Raw genomic sequence first — 17884 nt, forward strand, 5'->3', positions numbered from 1 at the left:
ACCTTTTTCCATTCTATTAATCTGGGCCTGAATTAATGTTAAACCAAATAATTAGTTTAATTCAGAATGTAACAGGGCCTCCTTCTGACTCTTGTCTACAAATCACATAGAGACCCTTGTGCTGGTTCAACACCCTGTGCAGTTTATTTATAATTGAATCCCACCATACCTAGTGCCTTTACAAGCAGGGGGAGAGCAATCTCTCTCTTCCCTTCACTACTTGCTTTCTCCCCTTTTCACTTCCTTTCTGTGTCTATTTGTGGGCTCTGGCTAATGGCTTAATTAGGCTTTCTGCCCTGCCCCATCCACAAATTAGGCACAGGTCTGCCTTGTCAGCTCCAATCTGCTTTGCCTGATTGGAGCTGCTGTGAACGGAGTGCTGACTCTGGGTTTCATACCTAGCACTCTGTCACACAGAAGCAATACAAACCTCTGTATACAATATGCCTCAGCTCAGTCTGATCTGGAGGTGCAAGTCTAGCTCACTCTCCATGCCATTCAGTCTATGCCATCTTTACTAAATCATGATGATTATCTTTTTATTATGTGGACACCTGTCTACTAGGAATTACACTACGATCTTCAATTTATTTCACGTAGGCTATAAAACAACAAAGAGATGCTAGCTACTTTTAGTCACTACTGCACTAGATCTGATATCCTATGTTATGATATTTTCTCTTAGCCAGCCAGTCCTTTCCCCACTTCTAGGCATTTACAGCTTGGCCATAAGAGTTTGCTGTAGACTAAAACCAAATACACAAGCACTCCATCTGGAAGCAAATTTTTAAAGTAGGTCTCTTCTAAAAGTCTCCCCAACTGCCAAAACTTCTGGCTAAAAAAAATGAATGAGGAACTGAGCTTCTTATTAATGAACAAAATGCTCGTTATCTCCATTGATCAGGATTAAAAAACCATAATCGACCACTTTTTGCGCCAGTGAGAGCTGGAGCTTTATTTTTCAATATTGATTTTTTAAATTCATGCACACAGGGCAACAGTGGAAAGGAATATTTCCAGAAATACCTCATTTATGAGGCAGTAGCAAAGCTGTTAATGTTTACAGCATCCCAATCACGGGCGCCGACTTTTCAAACTGCCAGGGGGTGCTCGACCCCTGGCTCTGCCCCAGGCCCCGTCCCCACTCCACCCCTTCCTCCAAGGCCCTGCTCCACCACTTCCTGCTCTCGCTCCACCCCCACCACGCCTCTTCCCAACCAGTTACGCCCCCTCCCCTGAGCACGCCCCATCCCCGCTCCTCCCCCCTCCCTCCCAGCCTCCCTGCACACCGCTAAACAGCTGATTGCAACAGGCGGGAGGTGCTGGAAGGAAGGGGAGGTGCTGATCCACGAGGCCCGCCGGCGCGTGGGAGGCGCTGGGGGGAGTTGATAGGGGGGCTGCCACCTACCATTTTTTCCCTGTTGGCACCTATGATCCCAGTTACATGTTAACCTTGCCTAATCGGCTTCATAGGCTATACAGATTATTTAAATACAAACAACAATTTGGAATCCCTGTGGTGAAATTTTTTTGTCCATTTTTGTTTTATTCTTTCTTGGATAAGAAAAGGCCTTTCTAAAGATTCCAGAGATTCCTTCTGAACTTCATTCTCATTCTTTTCATTGTCATGTATTTCAGTGTACCACATTTCTTACAAGTGAATGTGGACCAACATGCTTGCGATACAAATCCTGGACCATATTGTCCCATCCTTCTCTGCAGATGGAGGGAATGAAAGCAGTCAAATCCTGGTGGGGGGAGACTCAGTAGGAAACAGTGCTGCTTTGGTGGCTTTCTCTCAACCTTGCAAAAGTCCCTCTGTAGGATTTGGGATCCTTGAGTTGGGGAAGAGAAAGAATGGTACAACAGATGTTGTCTACATCACCTCTCCCATAAAGAAGCGGGCTTTCTGTGAACATAATAGTGCATTCTTTAGCAGGACATTAATGAACCTCACCCGCCTCTATCATGCAGAAACTCCCATAAGGGGAATTCTAGTACCAGTGGCTTCCAGAGGAATCACTGACAGCACAACCACACCAGGAGAATTTGCTGCCAAGAAGCCAGAAGTTTCTGTGACTCAAAGCCATTGTGGGACTCCACATAGATGGTCATGTGCCTCTGGATATCCTAAGATTTGCTGGTTTGAAGAACTTAACTCCCTATTACTTGTGTGGATTAGCAAACTGCTCTTCCCTAAGCTCCATCTGATGGAAGAATTCATAATAAACTCATCTGGTGCAAAGTTGAAGTCTTTTCCTGTATGTGGGAGTAACCTCAGTTGAGGATTATATAACCCTATGAACTTAATGTTTTATTTGTGATTCATGTAAAAAGATGAGAAAGATTAGAAGGTAGAGCAAGTGTATATTTTACATTAATTATTTGTGTTTTGTAGGGATTTACCAAGAAGCAAGCCACATCAGTTGCCAAAACATCAGTTCATATAATTTTTGATGAAAGTGGATCACAGGTATGTTACACAGTTCTGGTTGGGAAATTTATTTTAATCATGACCCAAATCATGTGTCTTTTCAGGGGCCTTACACAGTTGAGAGAAGCTGCCATAAATAGTGCATTTTGTTAGATGGATTTCTCTGTTGGTTATAGTGATCATGATCCAACCTAAAGACATTTAACATGGTATTTCTCTTATGTTGATGTTCTCCAATAGCCAGCAATTCTCTTGATTATTAGCCAGTTTGGTTGTTATAAATCACCGTAAGAACAGAGGGGCTTTTAAGGCAGATAAAAATGGTTGGAAAATAGATAAACAACTAACATAACAAACTTTTTTTATTTTGTTTTCTTAAATAGAAATCTTGTATTTATTTTTTCAAAATGCTGCAGCAACATGCAAATCATAAAGCTGTTTAGACAAAAGCTATGCAAAGAAAACACACTGAGTGGCTATGATAACAATGAGTACGATTCAGTAAACTATCCATATTCAGGATAGCACTTAGATGTTTTCCTGAATAGGAATGGACATAAGCACACGTTTAAGTGTTTTCCAGAATTGGAGCCACTAGTCTTCCACACTCCTTAAATTTCCCACCAGTGGCAGCAATGGTGTGAGTTACGCTATAGACGGGGCTCCAAGAAGCTGCTGGCATTTTAACAACTAGGTTGTCTAACACTTTTATAGCTGGCCTATGCAAATATGGTGAGTACCACTGACATACACTAGTGCATTGTTTGCAACGTTAGCAACACTGGAAAATTTTAGGAGGAAAATGTAGTATAGACAAGACCAAAATATACAGATGTAGTAAGGATGGGGGGAACTGTAGAGGAAGTCATTAAAACATTCTGAGTCAGGAACTTTGAAAGCAAACCAATCGGAGTAGAGTTTTTAGTGTCTCAATTCATTCTGTATTTTTCCCTTCACTTTTTTGTGCCACATTCCACATAAACCCCTACTCACCTTGCATGTAGGAATACAGTCGTGAGAGAAGCTGCAGTGGTGGACCAGAGTCACATACAAAAGATTGTAAACAGTGATTAACCCCGCAGTATTAATTAGGGCCTGTTCTTGCAAACTCTTCCACTTGTCTAGTCATACTGCATGTGAAAAGTTTAACTGATGTTAACAGGGCTACTATTTAAGTAAGGTTTTGTGGAATTGTGTGCTTTTTTATTTATTTTAAAATAATATTAAACATTACATGTGATGTCATTTTTCCCAAAATACTGAGTAGGTTCTTGTACCAGAAAGTCAATTGTCACCTTGCTTGAAAGAAAAATCAGGAATGGAAGGGAAATCCAGTAAGGCTGTAAAACAACAACTTCCTGTACAACAAAGGAATCGGAATAAAAAAACTAACCAAGAGAACTGCAAAAATATTCAATCTAAGGTAAGTATGTTTATCAAAACAGAAAGAGTTTTAGCATAAATAAAAATTAAATTAAATTCTTAGTTATAGAGCCATGACTAATATATTGTAGTTACACTGCAGTTCATAGACGTCAAGGTTAGAAGCAACTGTAATGATAATCTAGTCTGATCTCCTGCACCTTGAAGGTCACAGAACCTCACCCATCCACTCCTGTAATAGACTCATAACCCCTGGGTGAGTTACTGAAAACCTCAAATCATGATTTAAAGGATTCAAGTTAAAGAGAATCCACCATTTACTCTATTTTAAACCAGCAAGTGACTCATGCCCATGCTATAGAGGAAGGCAAAATAAAACCCCAGGGTTTTTGTCAATCTGACCTGGAGGAAAATTCCTTCCCGACCCTAAATATGGTGATCAGTTAGACCCTGAGCATATTGGCAAGACCCACCAGCTGGACACCTGGGAAGGAATTCAGTGTAGTAACTCGGAGCCCTCCCCATCTAGTGTCCAATCTCCAGCCATTAGGGATATTTGCTGCTAGCAGTTGCAAAATGGCTATGTGCCACTGTAGGCATCCTCATCATTCCATCCCCTCCATAAATTTATCAAGCTGAGTCTCGAAACCAGTTAGGTTTTTTGCCCTCACTGCTCCCCTTTGAAGGCTGTTCCAGAACTTCACTCCTCTGATAGTTAGAAACCTTCATCTAATTTCAAGCCTCAACTTGTTGATGCCAGTTTATGTTCATTTGTTCTCATGCCAACATTGGTACTTAACTTAATACTAATTATCACTAAGCTATATAATTGAAGGTGAACCATCTTTCTGAATTTTTAGCTTTTTGATTTAAAAATTAATACAATAGAAAATGTTATTTTTAAATAGGTCCCTTGCAACTCTGAGAAGAATCTTTAGAATTTTTTCTTAATTTTTTTAACATATTTGCGTATCCCGTGGTAGATGGAAGTTTAAGTATATTTTAACCCCTTGCTGGCCTGTTAATAACCTTCAATATTAACATTTCTCACTAGAGTCAGGTTTCTCTCTCTCTCACACATACACTTGTGTATGCATACACCCACACACAGAGTCCAGCTCTAGGTGAGCATGTGAGAAGCCTGTAAAGAGGATCTGCATCCCTTGTGTATGCAAAGCACAACTCTGTGTGGATCTTCCTGTGCATAGGGGATACTGTAAGCTAGGCCATGGGAGGAACAGAATCAGTGAATCTGTGAGTACATCGGTCCACTAGTCATTATTCCACACAGTGGTTCTGCAGCCTTAAAGTTACAAATATAGCAACTGAGTGGCTCTACTGCTGCATCATAGCCTACTTGATGGATTCTGACACCAGTGGAACTCCTTGTAATCATCCAGTTACTTGTGCTATGTATTGAGAAAAGGATTTGTCCCTTGCTGAATTACTTCATAAAATCCCAACTCCTGATCTCAGTTACAAATTACATGCTAATTAAAACTCATTATTTTATGTCACATTATTCTCTAGTATTTGAGAAGTAAAACTTTAAACATTGCCATCAGCACAGGGTGCAAAAATTGAGGTACTGATAGTTAAAATATTGACTGACTTCAAGAAATATAAAAAATCCCACGGTGTCCTAAGCTGTGGTATTAAAATGAATTGGGTTTTTTTTTTATGCATTTCAAGATTACTACACCTACTAAAAGGAAAGTGTCTGAAGCATCAGTGATTGTCCCAGGTACTGGTAGACTGCCTCTGAGGAGCCCATTGGTATTTGTCAATTCGTGTAAGTTGATATTTATTTTTAATGTTAAAAATATGTTTAAAATAATTTTTGTACTTTACTTGTAATTTAAAGTAATTTATTTACCCGAGGCATTATGTAGTGGTAGTTAACACTTCCTATAGAAAAACTTGCATTATGTTACCACAATCAGGCATGAACTATGATATGTTTGTGGAGATGGAAACAAGGCTAAAATGTTATTCATGGGATCTCCCCAGCAAATGCTTAATCCTTAAGTTTCTATGCCATACTACTCAAAGACCTGAAGAGATTCTGAAGTGAAAATTGTAAGGAACTCTTCCACCTTCATTGGCATATTAAGTATAATTTTCAGGAAACTCAAATATAAATAAGTGGTATTTCATAAAGATATTGGGCAGCATTCTCAGGAATCACAATGTGTACAATGTCTACAGCAATCACAGTGAATCACATTTGTACACCCATCAACCAAACTTTACTCTTGTCTTCTTGACAAGGCACATCACCAGCTTTGTGAGAGTCATTCAGCAGCACCTTTTCCCTAGCATTTTGTGTGTCTCTTCAAGAACAATCTGACTATCTTGCTGACTGATGAGGTGCGGGAGCACTGCAGTTCTGGGCAGAAGAAACCAGGTCTAGAACTGCTTATATTCTCTTCGGAAGAGAATCACTGATTGAGGAGGAAGTGGGGGAGAACCTTTCCCTTGTCACTCCTGGCTCACCTCCAGGATCTACCATCTTCCCACTGGCAAACCCACTAGCAGTCTCCCATCACTTGCTCCTTTCCCTTTACACAGAAGCTGCGTAGGAGAAAGGTCAGTAAGAGCTCAAATGTGACAGGAGAGGAACTGGTGATTGAGGAACATTCATTGACTTAGCTTTCTCACAGAATCCCCTCAAATGCACAGTATCCTCATACTATGTATAACATACAAAGCTAAGTTAAAAGAATAATGAAGTTGCAAAGCCAAGCTTTCAAAAGTTAGGAAATGCCAGAATTAAATGCCTATGGTTGACTCATCTGTGCATAAGCATTATGATACAGACTTTAATTTCATGATCACATACTCTTTTTCACAGGACTCATGCCTCTTTCAATACACAAAATCCCTATCTTCTTATCCAGTAGTGTAGCTTCCTTAATTTCACTGGCAGTATTTTTGATTTTCACTTGTGTGATATCAGAATTAGGCTAAAATTGTTTAAAACTTTATTAAATGAATATAGTGATGAGAAACAGCCTTTAAATGTTGCGATGCCACTGGGATTGCAATAATTTTAATGGACAAAAGTAAAATTAACAAGTCTCTGGTTTGTTTTCAGCAACTCCCCGAAAGGCCCGCTTTAAACTGCCTTTGCAAATGATGAGCTCTTCTGAAAAAAATAACATTACCAGAATAACTGAGAGTGGAATAAATAATTTAGATCTAGAGCATACTGGACCACATATATCTTCTATAGCTGACTCTCTTAAAAGGCGTAATGTTGCTGCAGAAAAAGTAAGGTTTTTTTAGAAAAGAATAATCCATTTTCATCTTTTCTTTTCTTCATAATACTTATTAGTCTCATCAGGTTTTTTGCTGATACAAAAGTGGTCTTGTAGATCTCCATTATTTTTTTCCGCTAAATCCTTTTTTTCCTCTAAATCCTGCCTTGTTTCAGATTCAAGCTTTCAGCTGGCTAAAACTGAGCAGTACTCCTACTGGCAAACAAGGATACCTATACAATTATGTTTGCAGTTTTATCTGTATTGGTCCCAGGATATTAGAGAAACAAGATGCGTGAGGTAATACCTCACCCACCTTGCATCTGTAAAATTATTCTAAGATCTGCATTTTATCCCTTAAGGCTGACCATACCTACTCTCACCCTCTGGCAAACTTGCTTTTTCCTGTCCCATCCTCATACACGATCTGTCAATTTTTTTATCCATTGGAGTCTCCAGTTCACTCAGCGTAATAGTCCCCATATGCTATAGTGTTCAAGGGTTAATGAGCTTTTTGGACTAATAGGATAGTTTTACATTACTGACATTTAATACAGAAAACATTTACATGCATTAATTTTTAAATTGCAAAACAGACTTTCTTTGAAGTGATCACCACATATGGTATCATTGACATTTCTGCAAACTGATGGCCTGACCCAAAGCCCATTGAAGTCAATGGAGGCACTCCTGTTTACTTCATTGTGCTTTGGATCAGACCCTCAAACTAAAGATTAATGGGGTTGCACAGATGTAACTGAGTATTTAACCTGAAGACACTGGTTTTGCACTGGTGTAGCTGCGGGTATAATTTGCCCTAAAGAATCTCTCTTACTGGTGTGAGATGAAAATATCTCAGTTTGACTGTCAGAACCATGTTGAGTTTGTGGGGCTTGGAGGTGAAAAAATATCTTTTTACTTCAATTTGAGCAAATGTCATATAGAAATTCCTGAGACACAATGAATATGTAAAAATGATATTTTGGGATTCCAAAACAATTTTTCAGGGTAGAACCACACTGTCTGAAAAACATTTTGTAAGAGTCAGAAAAATAGTTTTCCAAAACTTATTCTTTAATAGTAAAATTACTTCCTTACTTAACATTACTGACTTCTGCTTTTTAGGGTAGAGATGGCTCTGTACTAGACAATGTATTTTGTGAGACTCAGCAGAATACCAGCAAAATAAGAATCAGAAATGAGGCAAAACTCTCTGAAAAGGTTTTGGGAGTCATTATTTTCTAACATTAAAAAAAACTTCTATTCTAAATAAAATGTATTTTTGTATGTAACAATGTATATCTCCACGCCAATATATTCTTTGTAATTTTTCAGCAGCATATGTCAGCTGAAAAAGTTTTGGAAATGATACAAAATGAGGCAGACAGTGAGACCAGCCAAAAACAAACACTACGTAAGTATTTCTGCAAATTTTGACAATACTATTTTTAAATCATTCTGTTTTCATATTTTTACAAAAGAAACTGAGAAAATTAATTTTTAATATCAAATTTAATATATGTTTCATTTAGATGAACTATTAGATATTGTTCCTGATTCTCAGCCAGTAGGCAGAAATGACAAACCTTTGTAAGTATTAAAAAAAATCCTAAATAACTATTTGTTTTATCTTAAAAAAAACAAAACAAAAAAAAACAACTTTTGAAAGCTATATGTGCAAGTATTGCCAGAGTGTTTCTGAGATTTTGATAATGATCTCCAGAGATCTCTTCCAGCTCTACATTTTTATGATATTAACATTAATTAATCAGCAGTGTTTTTATTTGTAAACCTGTTACATTTAGCAATAATGACCAAATTTCTGCAATTTAGTGTAAATAAAATAGGATTATTTTTGTAGATTGCCTGGTCTTTTGGAAAGTTCTGCTGATGAAAATAAAATCTGGAAAAAACAGGCATGCTCTGTACCTGAGAAGCTTATAACAAAGTGTGACAAGCAGAAGAGAAGTACATCATCAGGACATACATTCCAACAAGGTTAAGCTTATGCCCTGTTAGTAATAAGTATTTATGAATGGCAAATTAAGTTTTTTATATTCAAACTTTTTTTTACAAGTTTTTATCTTTAAAAGATTTTATTTTTTGTTTGCATTAGTTCCTGGTCTCAGTGAAAGAGCTGCCAAACAAAAAGCTTTCTATTCAATCTTTGAAAGTACTTCTCCAAAACAACAAGCTCAGAGTAGAAAAATATCAAAGAAGCAACAAAATGAAACCGAAAAACCAGAAGAAAACTGCATAAGACACAGAGGACAAACGCTAAACAGTTCTAACCATTTAGAACAGAAAATACTAAGTACAGAGGCAAAAGAAGTTCCCACCACACCCGAAACATCTTTTAATTCAGTTTATCCAACTAAAATGACTAAAAAATCTCTGGGATATTCAACGAAATTAGTGTTGGCCAGAAATTCTAAGGAAGAAGTTGATGTTTCTTTTAGAAAAGGGACTACAAATCATAAAACATCTGAGACGGTGATAGACTCTCATCTTGGTTCCTCCGACTTGGCAATAAAGGGAATGGTATAGTTTCAGTGTTCTCTCTACCATATTTTCAATATTTTAATATAGCCTCAATAGCATATTTTTAATTCTACTTGTTTCTAAATTTGTTCATCGTTTGGTTTACACTAATGCAGATGAATAAGGGTTCTACCATATTTTCAAATGTAACTCATTTGTATATGTTTTGTGCTGAAAATTTAAAATATTAATCTATTTTTATTTCAGGGGGTTCCTTTTGTTTAAAAATATGAACCAGTCCTTTGTTCTGGTGGCACTTGTGACTGTTACAATTTAAATCAAGATCCCTGATGAAACATCCCAGTGCAAGCCCAACCCTATTTAAATATTGGGTCAGAGACAGGATTTTAAACTTTGTCCATTAAATGTAGCTGGTTTACTAATAAAAATGTCCAGATTGTTGCCACTTGCAGCGAAAGCTGTGGTCATTTTGTGGGGAAATTTCTGTGAAGGCTTCCTTACATTGTTCAAGTAGAGGGGTGTGATTTTCTTCCTGTGGAAAAGCTGCCCTCAAGCCTGATGAATCCTGAGGGATCCATGGGTGTCGAGTGCCAACTACATGGAGTCTTTGTACCCAAACTTCAGCTCTGCCCTTTTATTGTAAAAAGTTTACTGTCAAAATTAACAGGTTATTTACAAAGTCTGTTGTTACAGAAAGCAAAATCTAAAGAAATGGCTGAACCAATAGAATCAATAATAAGTAAAATCAGTGACAGATATAAACAAAAGGATGATATTGAACATGCAAGAAAAGCAAGAGAATTTTTAGCTAATAACAGGTATGGTATAAATTGTTTTCTTATAATACTTTGAACAGCTTGATTGTGACTTACTTCCTTGTGCACTTGCAAAGAAGAAAGAGCACATAAAGCCCCTATGCAGCCTAGTTGGGTTTATCCAGATCATAAATCTGTGTGAGAAGGTGGAGGACAAGCTCAGCTAGGCTGCTACTCCCAGTTTGAGTAAGGATTTTGAAGCGAGTCTCCCAGCCCAGGTTGATAGACTTGGGCTCGCTTTAGGGCTCTAAAAATAGCTGTATAGACCGAGTCTGAGCTCCAGCCTAAGCTACAACTTTAAAGTGCTGCCTGTACTTCTATTTTTAGAGCACTAGCAGAGGAACTCTGATGCTCAGAGTTCCTTTAAAGACTACAATAATTTGGTTGTAGGTAAACTTAATCACATAAAGGTGTGATCTTTAGAGATGCTTAATCCCTGCATCTTCGATTGACTTAGTGGGAGCAATTGTTGCTCAGCACCTTTGAGAATCAGGTCATAAATCACAATTTAAATAATTTTTATATTTATCTAATTGTGAACAAATGCATCAATATATGTTGTAAAATTGGTTATGAAAATTATTTCGAAAAATGAAAACAGTAAAACAAAATAACTTGAGGTTATGCTTGTATCATAACTCATGATATTTGGCAGTTATGGGTTTGTAACTTAGTTCATTCTAAGTACTATTTGTTTGCAGGCAGTTCCTGCCCTGCTCTCCCTGGAATTGGTTCTCTTCTGCTATGCAGAAATGGAGAATGCTAGAGGCTCCAACAAAAGTGGAAGGAATTTTGGGGGTTGGAATGTATAGTCACTGGTTCTGTGACTACGCAGATTTTCAGCACTAGCTATCCCAGTATGTTAGGGGTGCAGATGTTGCTGCCTGGGGATGAAGAATTCTGGGACACATTTTTCACCAGTGTAAATGGGTGTAGCTCCCCACTACTGTATCAGTTTACACTTGCAGAGAACTGGGCCCTTTGTTTCTAGTTCAGCAAACCTACACAAAGAGCAGTGACTTGGGGTAAAATTTTTAAGAGCCTAATACACTGAAATCAATGGGAGTCTGGCACCTAGCTGTGTCTGAAAATCCCTCTAGGACCCTATGTATATCTAGGCACTGAAATACCTTTAAAAATCTCACACTTAGGCTCCATGAAAATTTCACTCTTAGGCTCCTAAACCACTTAGTTTAAAAATTTCATCCAAAGCGTTGAAAGTCAATGGGACTTTAACCCTTATGGTCTAATTCACTTTTGAAAATGAGACTTAGGCTTAAGTCACTTAGGCTCTTTTCATAATTTTACCTTTTGAGCTTTGTGCAGTAATGAGAATTTGGGCCTATTGGGAAAAAAATTGAAGTTGCCTGGATTTGGCTTATAATTGTGCAGTTTATTTGTAGACTACGTTCTAAGTTACTAGAATTTTAAGACATATTTTTACTATATAAAGTCACATGTTATCTTAGAATCTGTTATTGAAGAACTCTGATACACTATACAAGCAAATATTTTCTTATCTCGTTATGGTTTTCATTTATATTAGTGAAGTACGTTTTTGGTATGCATTTATATTAGTAAAGTACGTTTTTGGTATGCATTTGATGGTATTTGATAAATTTTTTTTAGGTCATGTTTAAATAACTCTGGTTTCAAAGTCAATAAGGTATGTTTACTGTTTTTTTTTTTTTTACATAGAAATTTCATCTGAAAGTTGATATAATCTACTAGACTCTACGACAAAATCTTGTTCATCATAGCACTTTTCATACTTGAAATATCCCAATGTACTTTAGAAAGCAATGAGGTATAAAATGATATAAAAATATGGCAATTGGTAGATGCTCCGCAATAGTTCACTAGCATTCCTGAATATGAAATCTCTCTTCTTTAAAAAGCACTGTTTGCCAAGTCACAGGGTTTATTCCCAGTCATTTTTTAAAATGATAATGGACTATTTAATTTGCATCTCCATCTGTATATCCAAGAGTGACAGGCATATGGGACCATAATTTTAACATCACATCCAAAACTGGTACATTGCAGCACCTACCCACCTTATTTCTTCACAGAAGTGTCAGTTCATGTGTTGGTGTGTTTTTATAGCTATTCAATAACGCTTAATATGATTCCTTAATAGTACCACCTATAACAGAGGTGGGCAAACTACGGCCCACGGGCCACATCCGGCCTGCGGGGCCATCCTGGCCAGCCCCATAGCTCCTGGCTGGCCCCGGCCCCTTCCTTGCTGTCTCCCCTCCCCCTCAGCCTCAGCTCGCTGTGCCGGCAGCGTGGCTGGCTCCGGCCGGGCGGCGCGGCTCAGGGGCAGATTTGCCAATGAACACAGGGTGCCCTAGCACGGGCCCCCCATCAATAGGGGGACCCAGGGCCGGGCACTCAGGCAGCTCAGCACCGGCGCACCCCCTGCAGGGGGGAGGGGCTGCACTGCGGGGGCAGGGGAGCAGGCGGGTGGTGCGGGTGGTGGGAACGCGGGCAGAGGACTCGGGAGGAGCACCGAGTGGCTGCGCAGCCGGCCGGAGAGAAGCGGCGCTTTGAAGGGGAAACAGCTGCTTCTCTCCAGCTGCGTGGCTGCCCCTGCTCCTCCTGAGTCCTCCGCTCATGTTCGCAGGACCACAGGGGCTGGGAGGGGGAGGTGAATGAGGAGGGTCCCAGGGGGGCAGTTGGGGCAGGGGGTCCCAGGAGGGGGTGGTCAGGAGACCGGGAGCAGAGGGGGTTGGATAGCGAGTAGGGTTCCGGGGGGCAGTTAGGGGCGGGGATCCCTGGAGGGGGTGGTCAGGTGACAAGGAGCAGGGGGGGGTTGATGGGTCAGGGGTTCTGAGAGGGGCAATCGGGGTGGGGGGCAGGCTGTTTGTGGGGGCACAGCCTTCCCTACTCTGCCCTCCCATACCGTTTCACAATCCCGATGTGGCCCTCGGGGCAAAAAGTTTGCCCACACCTGACCTATAATAATAGTGACTGATGCTTATATAACACCTATCAGCTAGAATTCTCAAAATTCATGACAAATTTTACAAACTAATTTCGTGGCAAACTGAGGTGTGAATCTATCCCACGGTAGTCTGCTGCACACTAATTGTCTGTGTCCCTGCAGATGTGCACTAAAAGTTCTTCAAGTGCTTGTTCATGTCGATTCCAGTCAGGTGTGTGCGCGCATACACGTGCACGGTAGCCAGAAGATTTTTCCCATAGCCCCATCCTTCAGGTCGGTCCGGGCACCCCCTGGAGTTGCACCTTCAATTTAGAGCCCTGCTGACCCTCCACCCCCTCAGTGCCTTCTTACCGCCAGTGATGGTAGACTGGAACTTCCAGTAGCCCTTGCTTTAGCAAGCGCGTTCAACTCCAGTTGTTTGTATATAGTTTATCTTAGTAGTTATTGATTAGAGTTGTTGGGGGTCTCTACCCCCCTTCCGACTCCCCAGAACCGTGGTATGCCACGGTTCCCGGGGTTTAAAAAACTGGTCAGCACGAAGCACATGCTAAAGAGCGATCCACACTCCTCGTGTTTATGGTGCCTAGGAGAGGATCACCAAAAGGATCGCTGTAAGATCTGCCGTGAGTTCCGTCCTAGAATTCTTAAAGAAAGGGAACAGCGACTTAAAGTGATCCTCATGGAGGCAGCTCTAAGCCCCCATTCGGATCCGGGCTCAGGGGGCTCGGCTCCTAACTCTTCCTTGTCGACGATGAGTGCCCCAGCGCCGTCATCAAGTTTGGTGCAGAAAAAGGACTCGTCTCGGGATGCTCGGCACCAACACGGCACCTCCCGAGGTCCAGCGGAGAGCAGGCACTGGTCTCACTCGCTGACACCTCAGAAGAAAAAGAAGCCGAAAAGTTGGTCACCTCCAGCTAAATCTAAGGAAGGGAAATCCCAGGCGGGCCACAGCTCAAGATCCCTGTCGAGGCAGTTGAGACCGGGGCCCCCACGTTCACCGGTCCCTATGGGCCAGCAGATGCCACTTCCTTCAATGCCGGAAGTTTTCGAAGCTGCTCAGGATCTGCTGCACCTTACGGCGCCGTTCTTGCCCCCTAGGAGGGAGGAACGTCCGGCGCTGGCAATCCTACCCTGCCCCCAAGTGCAGTCAAGAAGGAAGCCAGCAATGATGTCCAGTTATTCCCCCTCTCCACGACCTTCGGCCCCAGTCCATTCGGACAGAGAGCCTAGTCGCTCCCCAAGCTCTTGATGCTCAAGGCACCAAAGCTCAGCTCCTCCATGGTCTTCAATCTCGGAGACCTCGGAGTCAGACTCTGACTCCTACCGCTTTCGGAGGAGTAGGAGCTGACGATCGAGGTCAAGGTGAGATAGACCAGAGCCCCAGGTGTGGCCACTGCAGTGGCAGAATCCACCACAGTGGCCATTCTGGACCCCATGGGCCTTTCACCAAAGCCAGGGAGGGATCCAAGGGCACTGCTCCGCAGCGTCTTCGGTGGCCTCAGCCACATTCGTCCTGACGCCAACTGCGCAGCTCGCCTCGGCGCCTATCCAGACGCTAATGCCATTGGCTGCAGCACTATCGCCGGCACTGGTGACTCTTTCGACCTCGGTGCCGACAGCATTTTCGGCACTGATGATGACCTCGGCACCGACAGCGGCACAGACAACGGCCCGGCCACCTTTGTCGGCTCAAGCAGCTGGTTCAGCACTGGCTCCACCGGCGGTACCATCAGTGTCTCCAGTGCCCGTTCCAACACCGAGTTCGGCATTGACAGCCCTGACACCAACGGGTGCTCCATCAGCACCAACGTTCTCCCGAGACCCCCCAAGAGTCGCAGGACCCTTTGGGAGCTGATGGCAGGGAGCATCCGCTGCTTATAGGGGCTTCCTTCTCCTCGTCTGCAGACGAGGCATTGGCAGGCATAGCCATAGCCCCAGCACTTGAGGACAAAAGGGTGCTACATCAGTTGCTGCGAAGGGCTGCTTAAGATTTGGGCATTAAGGCTGAGGAGGTGGTCGAGGAGGCTGATCCCATGGTGGATATCCTTGCCCCCTCAGGTCCTTCTCGTATTGCCCTACCACTTATTAAGACTATTGTGGATATCACCAAGACCTTGTGGCAGACCCCAGCTTCCTTGCCACCCACTGCCAAGCGCAACGAGAGACATTTTTTTGTGCCCTCCAAGGGGTACAAACCTTTTTCCTCCTCCCACCTCCCGACTCTCTTGTTGTGGACGCTGCTAATCAGCGTGAGTGGCAGGGTTTCTAGGAGCCCTCCCTTAAAAACAGGGAGGCTAAGCAACTCGACCTTGTCAGGAGAAAGGTCTACTCTACAGGGGGTCTTCAGGTCTATATTTTGAACCAGCAGGCCATCATCAGCAGGTATTCTTATAACACCTGCTAACCTTATGGTCAGCTGGTTCTTAAAAGGGCTCGACAGGCTATACCCTAACGTCCGTCAGTGTGTCCCTGCCTGGGACCTCAACCTGGTCCTTTCTAGGCTCATGGGACCTCCCTTTCAACCATCAGCAACATGCTTCCTGCTCTACCTCTTGTACAAGGTAGCGTTCCTGGTAACAATAACTTTGGCCAAGAGAGTGTCTGAGCTCAGGGCCCTAACATCAGAGCCTCCCTACACCGTGTTCTATAAGGACAAGCTTCAGCTCAGGCCCCACCCGGCTTTCCTCCCGAAGGTTATGTCGCATTTCACATCAACCAGGACATCTTTCTCCCAACATTCTACCCTAAGCCTCATTCCAGTGGCAGGGAGCCAGAGGCTCTACTCTCTGGAGGTCCACAGGGCACTAGCTTTTTACATCGAGAGAACGAAACCGTTGAGAAAATCGGTCCAGTTATTCGTGTCAGTGGCGGACAGAATGAAAGGTCAGCCTGTGTCGTCACAACGCATCTCATCATGGATAGCATCCTGTATTCATGAGTGCTACAACCTGGCAGGTGTTCCTGCACCTCCAATCACTATGCACTCCACCAGGGCGCAGGCTTCATCAACAGCGTTCCTCACTCAGGTTCCCACTCAGGAAATCTGCAGGGCGGCGACGTGGTCCTCCATACATACTTTCGCCACACACTACGTGATTACCCAGCAGGCCAGAGACGATGCGGCCTTCGGACAAGCAGTGCTTCAATCAGTGGAAGACTCCGACCTCACCACCTAAACTTGGGCTTGTGATTCACCTGATTGGAATTGACTTGAACAAGCACTTGAAGAAGAAAAACGGTTACTCACCTTCTCATAACTGTTGTTCTTCCAATACCCATCCTCCTTCCCCTCGGTTGGAGTAGCCGACAAGAAGGAACTGAGGGGGTGGCGGGTCGACAGGGCTCTATATTGAGCACCATGAAGGCGTGACTCCAGACCAGACCAATCCAACAGATGTGGCTATGGGAAAATCTTCCGGCTCCCGGGCACATGCGTGGGCACACACCTGATTGGAATGGACATGAACAACACATGTCAAAGAACAACAGTTACGAGAAGGTGAGCAACCATTTTTTCCCTTAGTGTGCTTTGATCTACCTTGTTTTGAAAAGGGGGTGATCAAAGCTCACTAAGGAATGATTAGCGTGCATCAGTAGGGTCTTCATGGACAGTTAGTATGCAGCAGGCTAGTGCGGGGTAGATTCACACCCTTCTCGATGTGAACTAAATGTTCATGTAGACAAGCCCTTACCATATAGCATATAAGGGGATCATTTAATTTATGACTGAAGTTCATTCTTCCATGATATGCATAGCAACACTATACAGCAATTTAAAAGATACATTTAAGAATACTTTATCCAGATCAAAATATATGAGAATAATTAGGAAAACACATTACTCAAATGGAATTTGTGCTTGGTACAGAAACCAACACTGTTATTTTTGGAATAAGTACCATGAGATTTTTAAGGGCCACAGATGATGATTTTACATCTCAAAATATTTCACCTCCAGCAGCCTTGACGCCTAATACCATATTTGAATATTGTAAGTTAAGCGAGATTTAGAGTCAAAAGCAACTAATTTATCACCCATGCTTCTGTTAAAGAACTTGCTGATGTATTGATGACTATAGATGAACATGTTTTGAATATTAGACCTGTGTAACTCTTCTTGTATGTATAGGAAAAAGTTCAGAATAGAAGCTGTAGAAATGTAAAAACTAGAGCTGTGCTTAATATGACTACAGGACATATTGTGTAAGTATCTAGTAATTTTGTTTGAAAATGTTTTAATATCCAATTATATTAAGAATATTCCTTGATTCACTAACTAAAGCTTTATTTGTATCTGTTTTGACAGGGATGATGTTTACAATTTTAACTTAAGTGGATTTGATGAACCTACGATAAAGCTTGGAGTAAGATTCCAGTAGTCTACATTAATGCAAACTAGGAACCTTTTAGTTCATGCCCGCAGCATTCACACACGGGAGTTACAGTGCAGCACTGTGGCGTGCACTGCTGTTCACATCCTTGTAGTCCCAATTGTAGGGCAATGTAGACCAGTCCTGAGAGAGACTCACCCCAGAATACC

The 17884-nt window shown here is 41.9% G+C and overlaps 1 protein-coding gene across 1 annotated transcript in view; it reads left to right on the top strand.

Moving 5' to 3' along the window:
* Positions 1-17884, top strand: part of SYCP2 (synaptonemal complex protein 2) — a 58115-nt gene that overhangs the window by 18073 nt on the left and 22158 nt on the right. The window contains exons 15-27 of the mRNA XM_065415027.1: positions 2399-2473; positions 3702-3857; positions 5510-5609; positions 6915-7090; positions 8203-8298; positions 8413-8491; positions 8610-8667; positions 8939-9075; positions 9194-9618; positions 10273-10397; positions 12024-12060; positions 17474-17547; positions 17651-17708. Of these exons, the coding sequence (XP_065271099.1) occupies positions 2399-2473; positions 3702-3857; positions 5510-5609; positions 6915-7090; positions 8203-8298; positions 8413-8491; positions 8610-8667; positions 8939-9075; positions 9194-9618; positions 10273-10397; positions 12024-12060; positions 17474-17547; positions 17651-17708 (1596 nt within the window). The remainder of the gene's footprint in view (positions 1-2398; positions 2474-3701; positions 3858-5509; positions 5610-6914; positions 7091-8202; positions 8299-8412; positions 8492-8609; positions 8668-8938; positions 9076-9193; positions 9619-10272; positions 10398-12023; positions 12061-17473; positions 17548-17650; positions 17709-17884) is intronic.

This window comes from Emys orbicularis, chromosome 12 (genome assembly GCF_028017835.1).
Source record: "Emys orbicularis isolate rEmyOrb1 chromosome 12, rEmyOrb1.hap1, whole genome shotgun sequence".
Lineage (NCBI taxonomy): Eukaryota > Metazoa > Chordata > Testudines > Emydidae > Emys > Emys orbicularis.